The following is a 14,984-nucleotide window of genomic DNA, read 5'->3' on the forward strand; positions in this document are numbered from 1 at the left end:
TGTAATCTCTGACATCATAATATTTTATGAGAAGTGAAAAATATAATTATCTATTGCAAAAATTCAATTATTTTCAAGAGTAATAATAATCTTCGCAAAAATTAAATATTGTTCAAAAGTAATAAAATTCTTCTTAGGGATTCAATTAATTTTACAAATAATAAAACTCATTGCTGAATTTTAATTATTTTTAATATAATTTTAATCGAATTTCTCGAAAAATGTAATTATTCTTAAAATTTTTATTAACATTCGTTGATAGAATTCAATTATTTGAAAATCTGTTGAGAACGATTCTTTATGGGAAATGAATTTTAAGAAACATTCAATTATTCAATAAATAATCTACTTTTATATTTAAATAATTGAATTGTCGTAGAATTTTCTAATTATAATTGATTCAAATATAAATTTCAGTTAAAATTGTAGATAATTGAATTTTGATCTTTGAATGTTTGAATTTTTCATACTTTTAACTAAAAGTTTGTGTAGATTCAATTTTTTTGAAAAAGTTCAATTGAATTTTCTTTTAAGTTATTTGAAGTTTTTATTTTCCAATATTTGATTGAAGAATTTCCGAATAATCGTTGAAATTTCGTAAAATTGAATTGTAAACAAAAGGATTTGAAAATGCTCGTTTTATTCACTTCACAAAATTGACAAAAATTCCATTCCATATTTTTTATTTTTCTAATTTTTATCAAAAATATTTACTTTTTTCTTATCCTGCTAATAATTTGAATTCCTGCAACGAATTTTATTATTCATGAAAGATTTTAAAATATATTTATAAAAAATAATTTAATTCTTGCAAAGAATTTTATAAAATTTTTTAAATTATTCATTTCTTTCGAATAATTTTATGTAAATTCTAATTTAAATAATTGAATTGATGAAAATTTTTATTATTCATGAAAAGATTTGAATTCTTACGAAAATTTTTACAAACCATTTTTTAAATAATTGAATTCTGATTGGAAATTTTATGAAAATAGTAGATATCAGGGTTGCCACGCAACCTGGAAAACCTGGAAATATCAGGGAATTTTATAAACCTTGAAAAAACCTGGAAAATTATTATTTTCTAAAGTTTATTCTTGAAATCTAATTTTACATAAATATTTCAAAATTAATTAAATCTTAAAAAAGTTGCGTTTACAATTTTCATAAGTACAGATGAATTTCAAAAGATTTTAATTTGAAATTTTGTAAAATATCAATTTTGAATGAATTCAATTAGAAATCGTCTTAAAGTAGGTAGATTTTTGAAAAATTTTAATTATTCAAATTCTTCTGAAATTAGTTAAATTTTTTAATATAATTATATTTTTAATTGATAATTAAAAATAATGGATTTATAGAAGAATTTTAATTAAAAACATTAAGAGAAATTGAATTTTGAAGCAATTACAAATGATTGCAGAAATTCAATTATTTTCAAAAGTAGTAAAATTCTTCTTAGAAATTCAATTATTTCCAACAATCTGAATAAACTTCATGGCAAAATTTCAATTATTTTCAAAAACTTTCCTCAATTCAATGATTTTTAATAAATCTACTACTTTAATAAAATTTCCCAAAGGAATTCAATTATTTAAAAAAAATTAAATTAAATTTTACGTTAACATTTCATTATTTTCATAAATAATAAAACTCATCGCAAACTTTCAATTATTTTTAATACAATTTTAATCAAATTCCTCGAAAAATGAAATTATTCTTAAAAATTTTATTAAAATTCATCAAAGGAATTCAATTAATTTAAAAACCTCTTTGTAAAAATTCAATTTTTTTTCAAAATAATTTTAATAAAATTCTTCGCAGAAAATTTTAATAATTTCAAAAATTTGTCAAAATTAAATTATTTTCAATGTCTACTATTTCAATAAAATTTCATAAAAGAATTCAATTATTTAAAAAGACATTTTAATAAAATTCATCTCAAGAATTCAATTATTTTCAAAAGTATAATATAATTTATTCTTCGCAGAAATTTATTTGTGTTCAACAATTTACAAAAATTCTCATCAAAATTTCAATAATCTTTATAAATTTTTCTCCGGAATTAAATTATTTTCAAAAATTTTAATAAAATTCTTGGCAAAATTTCAATTATTTTTAATTAAAATTTTAGTCAAAATTCCAAAATTGAAATTATTCTGAAAAATTTTATTAAAATTTATCAAGAGAATTCAATTATTTAAAAATTTGTTCATAAAATTCTTTAAGAAAATTAAATTTCAAGAAACATTCAATTATTTAATAAAATATTGAATAATGAAAGCAATATAGCGTAAATTTTTAGAAATAATTGAATTTCCAAAAAGTTTCAAATTAAAATCTTTGAAAATTTGAACTTTTCATACTTTTAATTAACAATTCTGTAGAATTTATTTTTTAAACAAGTTTTATTGAATTTTTCTTTAATCCTTCAAGTTTTTATTTTCTAATATATATTTAATTGAAGAATGTCAGAATAATCAAAATTACGTAAGTTACAAAGAATTTTATAATTTTTGAAAAAACTTGAATTCTTGCGGAGAATTTTATCAATTTTGAAAGTAATTGAATTCTTGCGAAGAATTTTGTCAATTTTAAAAATAATTGAATTATTTCGAAAAATTTTATTAAAAATTTTTGAGAATAATTGAATTCCTGCGAATAATTTTATTATCTAGGTATAAAAATAATTAAATTCTTGACAAAATTTTTAAGGAAATTTAGAATTAATTTTTCTCAAAAAGTTTAATAGAATTTTTTTTTAATTATTTGAAGTTTTTAATTTCTAATATATGAAGAATGTCAGAATAATCGAAATTTTAGGTAAAATTGAATTGTAAACAAATGGATTTAAAAATTCTCAAAAGAGAACTTTTTCAAAAATTATTTTAAAAAATTGATTTAAAGAAGAATTTTATTTTAAAATTCTGGAAAACCTGAAAAAGTCAGGGAATTTGAAATGAGCAAAATCGTGGCAACCCGGGATATTGAAAATCATTGAATTGCGAAAATTTTTTAAATATAATATTAAATTTTACAAAGAATTCTTTTAAAAAATTTGAATTTGAATTCATGAAAAATTTTATTATTAGTGAAAGTAATTAAATTATTGTGAAAAATAAATTGCATAAAATTTTGTAAATTTTCGTGATGATGATTATTTTTAATTTAGGTATCAAATAACAATTTTTGCGAAATTCAATTTTCCTCGTACAAGAAAGTTGAATTATTTTTAATTTTGAAAATCTGATGTCAAATTTGAAATTAGTATCAAAATCCCTGATTCCCCTGACTAATTCTACTTTCCCTGACTTTTCCTTGAATTTCCTGACATGTGGCAACCCTGTTAATTACAGTTAAGGTAATTTGTTGAAAGTTAATTAATGAAAAATTGTTGTCTACAGGTATTGGGAAAAGGTAGCTATCCCACATGGTACAAATGGATACATAGCTATTTGTCCTTTCTGCGCGGTACCGCTGGAAGGAAGTCCAGGATACGTGAAGCTCATATTTCAAGATCATGTAGATTAGTGTATTTGCACGAGAGTTGATTGAAAATATGTAATATGTACAGAAGTAATTATTTTTTATTCCGGGTCGAAACGATGAAATTCCGGATTTTAGAGCCTTATTGCTGTAAGTTATTGAAATATTGAATTTTTAAAAAGATTAAGCTGCGTGCAATGAGCGAAGATTGCTTTTTTGGTTTTCTTTGATCGGCACGCGTAGGTAGACCCCATTGAAATGAAACAAAAAAAAATCTAGATCTATTTCATTAAATCATATTGTACAAAAAAAAGAAGCTTTCCCGCAATATCCTTCTAGGGCTTCGAAATTCGTTTACCAAAGACACGACTTGCATATTCGTATACTTCCAGTATAAACTTTTATCAACCTGCATTCCACAGATATCGATTATATTCATTTTTTTTAAATTCATTACAAACATAAGATACATGTTAGTATGAGAAAAATAAAGTGTTTTTGATCTATGTAATTTTGTTTATTAATTTTTTTTATTTCTTTTTATTCTTAAATTAATTATATTATCAAATACTTATAAATCCTAGTATGATTTATTTAAGAAAAAAAAAAAAATTATTCTTAAAAATATCGTGTGGCTTTCGAAGAACTTACGACAATGGGAAGAATGATTGAGGACTTATTTTTCTTGTCTTTTGATTCTCTTGATAAAATTATTTAGTCTAAAATGAATTTTAGTTAATTATTAGTTAGTAGCATAATTCAAGAGTATCACATGGAATCCACTTTGAACTTTCCAAGGCGTCCCATAAATTGTAATCTTGCTCGATCACTTCTCGATTCAATTTGTCAGTGTCGATTGGCGTCGAGTGCTCTGCAATAAATTAGAAAAAATGTATTTAAAAAAAACAATTATACTGAATTTTAACCCTTTGTATCACTTTTTTTTACTTAAAAAAAATATCTTTGATTTTATTGTAATAAATAAAATTAAAAACACAAAATTTTCATATATTATTAAATATAGGGAAAATAGAAAATTGAATGATTAAATTCCTAAAAATTCCTCGAAAATTTTGAATTAATAAAATCAAACTATTTACTAAATAAAAAATAGTCGCAACTTTTTTAAGTGACAAAATTTAACTAATAAACAATTGTTTTACGAAAAAGGAGATTTGTTTTTTAAATTTAACACTGTGAGAGAAAGGGTTAACAAAATAAGTTTTTAAATAAAAAAGAAAACTACAAACCTATTAATTCCAGTTCGTCTTCCTCGGGTTTATGATCGGCCATGTAAGTGCCATAACTTTCCGATGTTGGCTCACTTTCATAATATCCTTGTTGCCAAGCACTGTAGCTGTTCCAATAAGAAGATGTATCATAATAATTATAAGATTCTGAGCCAAGATTCGAGGAATAATCAGCAGATGAATGCGGAGGAGAAGATCTGTCGAGTTCATAAATATGACAGAATTTTATAATAAAATTAAATTAATGTTACGAAGAACTTTACAGCCATACGACAATAGTAAAAATAGAAAAAAAAATTTTTAATTCAGGAGAAAAAAACTAGGTATTCAAAACAAAAAAAATTAATTAAAAAAGGAAAAATTTTAATATTTGGGCCAAGAAAATTTAATTAAATAGTTATTTTAACATAATTTAATTAATGGCAAATATTTAATGAAAATGTTTTAAGGTTGTTTTATTTTCTGCCTAATTCAGGTCTCGAACTGGGTCCGTAAATTTGTTTAAAGTCCGTAAAAGTCAGTTTAAAAAAAAAAAAAGATCTGTAAAGAGTCCGTAATTTGATTGAAAAAGCAAGAAAAGTTGGTAAATTCTACTATATAAATTATAATTTGGAGAATTTAGGAGAAGTTACAAATGATTGCAGAAATTCAATTATTTTCAAAAGTAATAAAATTCTTCTCCGAAATTCAATTATTTTCAAAAATTTTAATAAAATTCTTGACAAAAGTTCAAATATTATCAAAAATTTTCCTCAATTCAATGATTTTCAATATATCTACTATATTTTAATAAATATTTCCAACAAAATTCAATTATTTAAAGAAAAAAAATTCTCTTTAATTCTACGCAAATATTTAATTATTTTCATAAATAAAATTAAACATTTCACAGAAATTTAATTATTTACAAATTTTTTATAAATTTCTTCGCAATAATTCAATTATTTTCATAAATAAAATTAAACATTTCACAGAAATTCAATTATTTACAAATTTTTTCTAAATTTCTTCGCAATAATTCAATTATTTTCCATAAATAATAAAATTTTTTTCATTTATTATCACAAATAATTAAATTCTTTTTAGGAATTTAATTATTTTTTATATAATTTCAACAAATGTATTTCAAAAGAATTCAATTATTTGAAAGGATGTTTATAAAATTCTGCGCTAGAATTTAATTCTTTTAAAAAAAATTAATAAAGTTGTTCGTAAAAAAGAATTTAATTATTTTTAAAAAATTTTTGATAGAATTCTACTTAAACATGTAATTATTTTCTTAAATAATAAAATTCTTTTTTTGAATTTTCAATTATTTTAAAAAAAAAATCAAATTTTCACAGGAATTTAATTATTTTCAAACACAATTTTCATAAAATTTTTCGAAAAAAATCAATTATTTAAAATGATTTTTATAAAATTCTTCGCTAGAATGTAATTATTTAAAAAAAATTAATAAAGTTCTTCGTAAGAATTAAATTATTTTTGAAAATTTTAATAAAATGACAAGAATTTAATTATATTTTTAAAAATAATAATTAAACTCTTGGTATCAATTCAATTATTTTAAAAAATTTTGATAAAATTCTCGGCAAAATTTAAATTATTATAAAAAATTTTTCTTAATTCAATGATTTTCAATATCTACTATTTTGATAAAGTTTTCCAACAGAATTCAATTACATATTTGAAAAAAAATTTGTTAAAATTCTACGCAAACATTTAATTATTTTCATAAATAATAAAAATTTCACGAAGGAATTCAATTATTTACAAATTTTTATATATTTCTTCGTAATAATTTCATTATTTTCATAAATAATAAATTTTTTTACAAAGATTTAATTTAATTCGTAAATAATACAACTCATTGCAGAATTTCGATTATTTTTAATACAATTTTAATCGAATTCCTCGAAAAATAGAATTATTCTTTAAAATTATATTAAAATTCGTCAAAAGAATTCAATTATTTAAAAATTTGTTGACAAAATTCTTTATGAGAATTCAATTTTTAGAAACATTCAATTATACAATAAGTTATTAATTTTTGTATTTAAATAATTGAATTCTCGTAGAATTTTCTAATAAAAAATTATTTAAAAATTAATTTTAGTTCAAATTTTAGATAATAATTGAATATTAAAAGCATTATAGCATGAATGTTTAAAAATAATTGAATTCTGAAAAGGTTTCAATTAAAAAAAAAAAAAAAAAAATTAAATTTTCAAAAATTTTTCTTTGAAAATTTAATTTTTGTATACTTTTACAGGGTGTCTACTATTTTCGTTAAACAAAATTCCTGGTTTTCTTCCGGCTTTGTCCTAATTTTTCCCGGTTTATTTTTCTCATTAAATTTAAATTTAATTTCATTTCGAACATAAATAAATCTACAAATTGTTTCCAAAATTTTTATTACAGTGTTTTTATGAATAATTAAATTCTTTTGACGAGATTCTTTAAACTTTTTTAAATAATGTTTTTTTTTAATAATTTTAATTATAAATTTGGAAAATAATTGAATTAAACAAAGAATTTTTTCAACTTTTTAAAATAATCTTGTCTGTTCATAATTATAATTGAAAATTTCATTAATTCAATTTTATTAAAATGTATTGATACTAATTGAATTTTTGCAAATAATTTTACTGTATTTATAAAAATAATTGAATCCATCCAAAGAATGTTATTATTTATGAAAATAATTCAAATTTTTGAAAATAATTCAATCGTGGAAAACAATTTAATTATTTATAAAAATAATTGAAATTTTAAGGAGAATTTAAAAAATTTGTAAACATAATTAAATTTCTGAGAAGAATTTTATTACTTTTGGAAACAATTAAATTGTTTTTTTCAGAATTTTATGGAAATTTATGGAAATAATTGAATTCTTCAGAAGAATTTTTTACAGTTTTTAGAAATAATTGAATTCTTTCGACGAATTTTAATAAAATTTTTAAGAATAATTACATTTTTCGAGGAATTTGATGAAAATTGTATTAAAAATAATTGAAATTCTAAAATGAGTTTTATTATTTATCAAAATAATTGAATTTAGGAAATTTTTAAAAATAAAATTATAATTACGGTGACTAACTTTCCTTGATTATTTTCGAAAAATATAAATAAAATATTTTAAAAGCATTTAGTTATCTTTTTAGAATGTAAAGAAATTTCAATTATTTCAAAAATTTTCAATTATTTGTTTATAAAAATTCAATTATCTTGGAACAATAGAATAGAAAAATTTTAAAAATCTTATTTTTCAGAATTTTCAAAAAAACTTTGCAAAAATTCAATTTCATTAAAAAATGTTGAGTGTTTATCTTTTTTTAAACTAACTAATAAAAATTTTAATTATTAATCTTCGCACTAAGAAACATGAATACATTAGAATGTGACTCATTATAAAATTCAATTATTTATCAATTATTAAATTAAAATACTTTGAAAATTCAATTTGTTAACAAGTTTTTAATGAAATTCTTTAACAAATTTAATTATTTTCAGTTAAATTTCACAAAATTTCTAATTCGATAATTTTTTTAAATTTATTTACATACTAGATTTGAATCAGTTACTGATTTTTTACTACCAAATTAATTATTTTTAACTAATTTAAATTTGGAGAACAGTATAAATATCTATAAAAATTGAAATAAAAAGCGATTTTTTTCTGCTTATTCCCGGGTAAATTAAATTCCCGAATATTTAATAAATGAAATTTTGTAAAATTGAATGACAAACAAATTCCACTACACTGTTCGTCTTTGCTCGTTATCGTACTCGTTCTTTGTTCGCAAGTTCTATCTTTTGTATAAAAAGTATGTATAAATAAATACAACTATAATAATAACATTATTATTCCACTTTATTAAATTCTGGCTTCAACAATATTTCAACAGTAATTGTTCCATCATTTTTAATTTTTGATCCGTAAGGTTTTTTTTCACTGGTTCGAGTCCTGGCCTAATTTTGTATATTTAAAAATAACGAATGAATAAGGGAATTTTTTGAGGAATAGATATTAATACTTTATCAAGCAGGAAATAATTGATAATTAATTTCTACATACCCCGATTTACTCCAAGGCCTTGGTACAGCGTTGCAAATTTTTAAAGATTTCGTTCCAAGTCCTCGATAGCCATTCATTGCAACCAAACAATTTTTCTGCTCGTCTTCATTAGCAAAACGAACGAAACCATAACCCTTACTGAAGCCATTATTGTCTAAAATAACTTTTGCCGTTCGAATCGAATTGTATTTGGAAGCAAAAGTCCTGTACAGAGAATAATCGTCTACGTCGGTTGAAAGGTCACCAACCCAAACGCTGAATTCTCTGTCAGATGCTGGTTTTCCTGTTGTACTTGCGTGGTTCAGTCGAAACCGAACTGGCTGCAATTAAAATTTTTTTTCTGGTTGTCAAATAGCAAACATAAGACTTTGCCACTTTAAAATAATTTTTCAAATTAATTAAAAATTTTTTAAACTTATTAATATTATTCATTTTAACTTTTCACAAAAATATAATGTACTTTCATATAATTTCATAAAAATAAATATAAATTAAAATTTTCATTGAGAAACATAAGTTAAAAGATTCTACAGAAATAAAATTGGTATAATAATTAATAATATTCTTCAGGCCTCAAATTTTTTGTTTGTCTCATAAACTATGAAATTACCACGAATTCTAATACAAAACCTTCAACATTTTTTTCCATTTCTGACAAGAATGAATTTTTATAATATTTATTTATTTTAAAAGTTTTAACGCAATTATTTTGATGAATAACAAAATTCTCCACAGAAATTCAATTATTTTTAGGAATTTCAATAGAACTCTTTGCAAAATTCAATTATTTTCTTAAATAACAATATTCATTATAAGAATTCAATTATTTTCAAAAGTAATCAAATTCTTCGAAGAAATTCAATTATTTTTAACAATTTTAAGGATTATCTCTTTTTCGACAAAAATCCACTTAGTTTTAAAAATTTAAATAAAATTCTTTGCATAATTTTAATTATTTTCAAAAGTTCTTCGCAATTCAATGATTTTCAATATTTATTTTTATAAAATTTATCAAAAAATTTCATTATTGAAAACATTTTTTATACAATTCTACGAAAGCATTCAATTATTTTCAGAAATAATAAATTTTTTTTTAGGAATTCAATTATTTTCATCGCAGAATTTCAAATATGTTGAATAGAATTTTAAATAAATTCCTCGAAAAAAGCAATTATTCTTAAAAATTTTATTAAAACTTGACGACAAAATTCAATTTTAAGAAATATTAAATTATTCAATAAAATAATAAAATTCGTTGCAATAATTCAATTATTTTTATAAATAACTTTTATTTCGTCGCAAAAAATCGAAAATTTCTAGAAATTTTTAATAATTTTACAAAAAAAATTCAATTATTTTGAGAAACAACAAAATTCTTCCCATAAAAATAATCAAAATTTCTTAAAAATTTAATTTTCGTCACAAATCAAATTATCTTTATAAAATGATAGCGAAATTCGTCTCCAGAATTAAATTATTGTCAAAAATAAAATTCTTCGCATGAATTCAATTATATTCATAAATTATTATTTAAATTCTTCTCAAGGAATTCAATTATTTTAAAAAATTTTTAAAGTTTTAAAAATAACGATTATTTTGAAAATAAATTTTAGAAAAAATCTTAAAATTGCCCTTTTTTGACTCTTTTTTAAACATATTAATATGAAAATTTAAAATTTTGAAAGACAGATATAACCAAGGTGTCCAGCTACCTTGAAAACCTTGAAAAATACTTAAATTTTTTTTTACTCCTTGAAAACCTTGAAAACACCTTGAATTTTATGACAAAATCTTGAAAAATTAAAATTCTTAAAAATGAGATTTATTTCCTTGATGTTTTAAGTTGAATTCTCTTCAATATTTCAATTATCTTTATAAATATAAAAATTCTTCGCCGAAATTCAATTAATTTCAAAAAATTTTCTTACTTTGAATTTTTCCTTCATTTCAAGACAAAATTTTGACTTTTTCCCTAAAGAATATTCTGCGATTCAGTCTAAAAATGATTAGATACTCAAAAAAATGTTCTATTACATTTATTTACGAATTTCTTTAACTGTAAAATTATTCGAAAACAACAATAACTGCTTTAAAAAAAAAAATATTTAATCATTATTATTTTTCCATAGGAATTAAGATTTTCAAAACATTCAAATTCAAATCTTTATGAAATTTAACAATTTATAATCGTTAAAGATAACCGAGTGATAAGATCATTATTTTTCACTATAAAAAATATTTTTACCGTAACTTCTTCAAAATTATTTTCATCATTTCAAATCAATTAATATTTTCTAATTTTTTTAATTAAAATTTTTCTTTAAATCAATTATTTACAATAATTTTTTTTAAAATTCTTAGAATTTTCAAATGTATTTGTTTGTAATTCAATTTTACGAAATTTCATCGATTATTCAGAGATACTTCAATTAAATATATATTTGAAAATAAAAACTTCAAATAATTTCAATTAAACTTTTTGAAAAAATTAATTCTACAGAATTGTTAGTTAAAAATAGGAAAAATTAAGATTTTCAAAGTCTTCAATTTGAAACTTTTTCAAAATTCAATTATTTCTAAAAATTCACGCTATAATGCTTTTAATATTCAATTATAATTGAAAATTTTAACTGAAATCCATTTTTAAATTAATTTTTATCAGAAAATTCTACTAGAATTCAATTATTTAAATAAAAAAATAAAGAATTTATATTGAATAATTGAATGTTTCTTAATATTGAATTCTCATAAAAAATTTTATCAACAAATTTTTAAAAAATTAAATTCTTTCGACGAATTTTAATAAAATTTTTAAAAATAATTACATTTTTTGTATCATTTTGATTAAAATTATACAAAAACTAATTGTAATTCTGCGATGAGTTTGATTATTTATGAAAATAATGGAATTATTGCGAAGAAATTTATAAAAAATTTGTAAATAATAGAATTCTTGTGGAAATTTTTTTTTTATTTATGAAAATAATTAAACGTTTGCGTAGAATTTTATTAAAAATTTTCTTAAATAATTGAATTCTTGGGGAAAATTTTATTAAAATATTAGATATTGTATATAATTGAATTTAGGAAAATTTTTGCAAATAATTGAAATTTTGCCAAGAATTTTATTAAAATTTTTGAAAATAATTGAATTTCTGCGAAGAATTTTATTATTTTTTAAAATAATTGAATTTTTGCAATTATTTGAAACTTCTCCAAAATTAAAAATTTTTTTTAGTGTTTTTAACTAAAATTCCTCGATATATTTATTATTTTTAATAATTAATTAAATATGTACATATATTAAAAAATTTAACTAATTTTAGAATTATTTAAATTTTGAAAATTTTTGCAAAAATGTAAGTTCTTTAGAATTTCTCATGAAATTCATTAAAAATTGAAATTTTATAAAATTTGAAGTTAAAATCTTTTCAAGTTATAATTTTATGAAAGATTTTCAAGAATTAAGTTATTTAAAAAGAAATTATTGTCAGAAATGGAAAAAATTGAAGGTTTTATATTAAAAGAATTTTTTTTTTTTTTGCTAGAAAAAACTATTAATAATAATATTTTATTTATTTGAATGTTAATTAATTTTTTTCCAAAGGTCTGCATTCTGTTGAATGAACCACCTTATAATTTATAAAATTCTTTATACGATATCTATATTATTTAAATTATTAACATAAAAAAACATATTTATATTATGTTGTGGTGTTAATAATCTAAATCAGAAATAAAACGCAATGAATTCTATAACTTTGAGTCTAAATTTTATGATTACACTTTGAAAAAGATTTCAAAAAAAGAAAAACTTGTTTATTTTTGATTAGAAAAAGGTGAGAAAGGGGACAAATCAGCAAAAGAGGGGAAAAAGGTGACAAATCGTCAAAAAATGTGAAAAAGGGGATACAATTGAAATTCTTTTGAAATTACTGTTTACAGTTTTGTTTACTTTTACTTTATTACAAACAAACAAAATTTTGCTAAATTGTATAAGGACTGAAAACATGTTTAAAATATTATTTATTACCTATAATAAAAATAAAAATTTGGAATTAAATTTGTTTATTTATTTATTTACTTTTTAATATAAACAAACATATCCATGATTGTTTTATATTAAAAAGTAAATAAATAAATGAACAAATTTAATTCTAATTGAGCTCCCGCGGGCAATAACTCGATCTGCGCTCGGACGCAAGCGCTAGTACCAGTCGGGGAGCAGTGAGCGCCTCTGCGCCACTCACTGCCACCCGACTGGTATTAGAGAGTGCGTCCGAGCGCAGATCGAGTTATTGTCCGCGGGAGCTCAATTTAATTAAAAAACTTTACAAAAACTTTTTTTATTTTTTTTTAAATTAAATCGATTGTTTGACTAAAGCAATTAATAATATTTTATTAATAAATTAATTCTACAATTGAGCTGCCGGATCAAAGAAGGGCACATAACCAATGTAATTCAAATGGGTTATGTGCCCTTCTTTGATCCGGCAGCTCAATTAAAGAAAAGCACTTATGGATTTTATTCCACCAAATTTTAGGCGCTATTTAGAGTGAGTTATTGTTATTAAATGTACAAAAGGAAATAAATCAATAGCTGAAAAATTACTAATTGTACCTAATAGCTTAAAATTTGTTCTTAAAAAATCAATTATACCAATTTAAGAATTGAAAAGTAAGTGTTAATAAAATAAGAAAATATAAACATACCGGATTTGAGCCAGGAATAATTTTGCCATTTAATTTATGCATTGCGTCGAGAGCCATTTCATCAGTGGGAAAATGAACAAAACAATAACCAGCTGGTTCTCCAGTGTAGCGATTCCTCATTACTTTTACAGTTTGTGGTTGTTCATTCATTTTGTGAAAAGCATTTAAAATAAAGCTCTCAGTCATATATGGCTCCAACTGTAAATAAAAAATATTCAATTATGTTTACAACTTCTTTGAATTTTTTAATTTTCAAAGAGTAATTCACAACATTCAACTAAAATCCCATGTAAAATAATTAATATTATGTAAAATATCATACAAATAAACAAAATTAAAAAATTGGAGCAATAACGAAATAAAAATAATTTCTAAAATATTTCCAATGAAAATCACATGTTAATTACATTAAAAATTAATTTTCTAAAATTAGCGTTAAAATTCATAAATTATTATAATTAAGTATTTGTTTATTTTTATGAAAACGTTCAATATAAGCAAATACTAACACCGCCCATCCACAATTGACACAAAACCATCGGACCCGACATTTTTTTCCGAATTAAAATTAAACTAAGTATTTGGAAATTAATTTAATATATAAAAATAATAAAAAAAATATTATTTTTTGAAATTTCACTTAAAAGTTTGTGTTTTTTTATAAAAAAAACACCGGTGACAACACTATCACACTAAAAAACAGCAGACAGCTGTTTTTTTTATTGAACAATTAAGATGGGAAAACAGTTCTGAATTTCATCCATTTCATCTTACGAAACACTAGCGCATTCTGGTGAGTTCCATATTCAAACAAATTCTAAAATATTTATAAAATTGAAATTTTTTACCGATTTTTAAAATTTTACAAGAAAATTTTAATTCGATATTTTACATTTTTCGATAATTTTTTTTTTAACTTTAAGGTATTCTGAGTTAGTTTTAAACAAAATTTTTCAAAAATCTAGTGACATTTCTAATGTACACAAATTTCCCTAGAATTTACCGGAAACAACACTAAATTTAAAGATGTTTTTCCTGGAAACCGAATAAAATATTATTTTAAATAATGTTTGACAGTTATGAAGTATTTAATCTAAACAATTATCATGATATATTGATGGAATTAATAAAAATGGTTGAAATATGGAAAATAATTGTTATTAATTAGGTGAATTTTAATAAATTCTGTATATGTGATTTTGAGGTTAGGTTCCCCAGGCTTTGTCAACAAAATTCATTTTAAACACATAATTAATGATTATTCTAAGATAAAAGATGGATAGATGCGTGAAATATTATAAAACACTTACCATACACCATAATTGATAGAAATCTTTGCGTTCTTTTCCATACTTATTATCGAAATCGTAATTATCCCTGAAGCGCGGCATTGTGGCGAAGCAACAAGAATGTACCAGAAACTTTTCAGTGTGTTGACATGCGTGTTTCTGAATTGC

At 21.1% G+C, this 14,984-nt stretch overlaps 2 protein-coding genes across 4 annotated transcripts in view; one reads left to right on the forward strand and one right to left on the reverse strand.

The window, feature by feature from the left end:
- Positions 1-3,997, forward strand: part of LOC122503326 (protein pellino) — a 58,634-nt gene extending 54,637 nt beyond the window's left edge. Inside the window, exon 7 of the mRNA XM_043613819.1 lies at positions 3,405-3,997. Coding sequence (XP_043469754.1) covers positions 3,405-3,531 — 127 coding nt within the window. The 3' untranslated portion in view covers positions 3,532-3,997. The remainder of the gene's footprint in view (positions 1-3,404) is intronic.
- LOC122503327 (tRNA selenocysteine 1-associated protein 1) lies at positions 3,982-14,969 on the reverse strand. Of its 3 annotated transcripts, none has more exons than XM_043613822.1 (5): positions 14,838-14,969; positions 13,528-13,725; positions 8,815-9,134; positions 4,737-4,843; positions 3,982-4,357 (listed from the first exon to the last, which is right to left on the reverse strand). In XM_043613822.1, the coding sequence occupies exons 1-5, from the start codon at positions 14,916-14,918 to the stop codon at positions 4,233-4,235; spliced, it is 831 nt and encodes a 276-aa protein (XP_043469757.1). In that variant the 5' UTR covers positions 14,919-14,969; the 3' UTR covers positions 3,982-4,232. The 3 variants fall into 3 exon arrangements, with proteins under 3 accessions (XP_043469757.1, XP_043469755.1, XP_043469756.1); XM_043613820.1 differs by having other exon boundaries at positions 4,737-4,933; XM_043613821.1 differs by lacking the exon at positions 14,838-14,969 and adding an exon at positions 14,037-14,271 and having other exon boundaries at positions 4,737-4,933.
- Positions 14,970-14,984: the final 15 nt, after the last annotated feature.

The sequence above is a fragment of the Leptopilina heterotoma genome, unplaced genomic scaffold (assembly GCF_015476425.1).
Source record: "Leptopilina heterotoma isolate Lh14 unplaced genomic scaffold, ASM1547642v1 Lhet_26, whole genome shotgun sequence".
Lineage (NCBI taxonomy): Eukaryota > Metazoa > Arthropoda > Insecta > Hymenoptera > Figitidae > Leptopilina > Leptopilina heterotoma.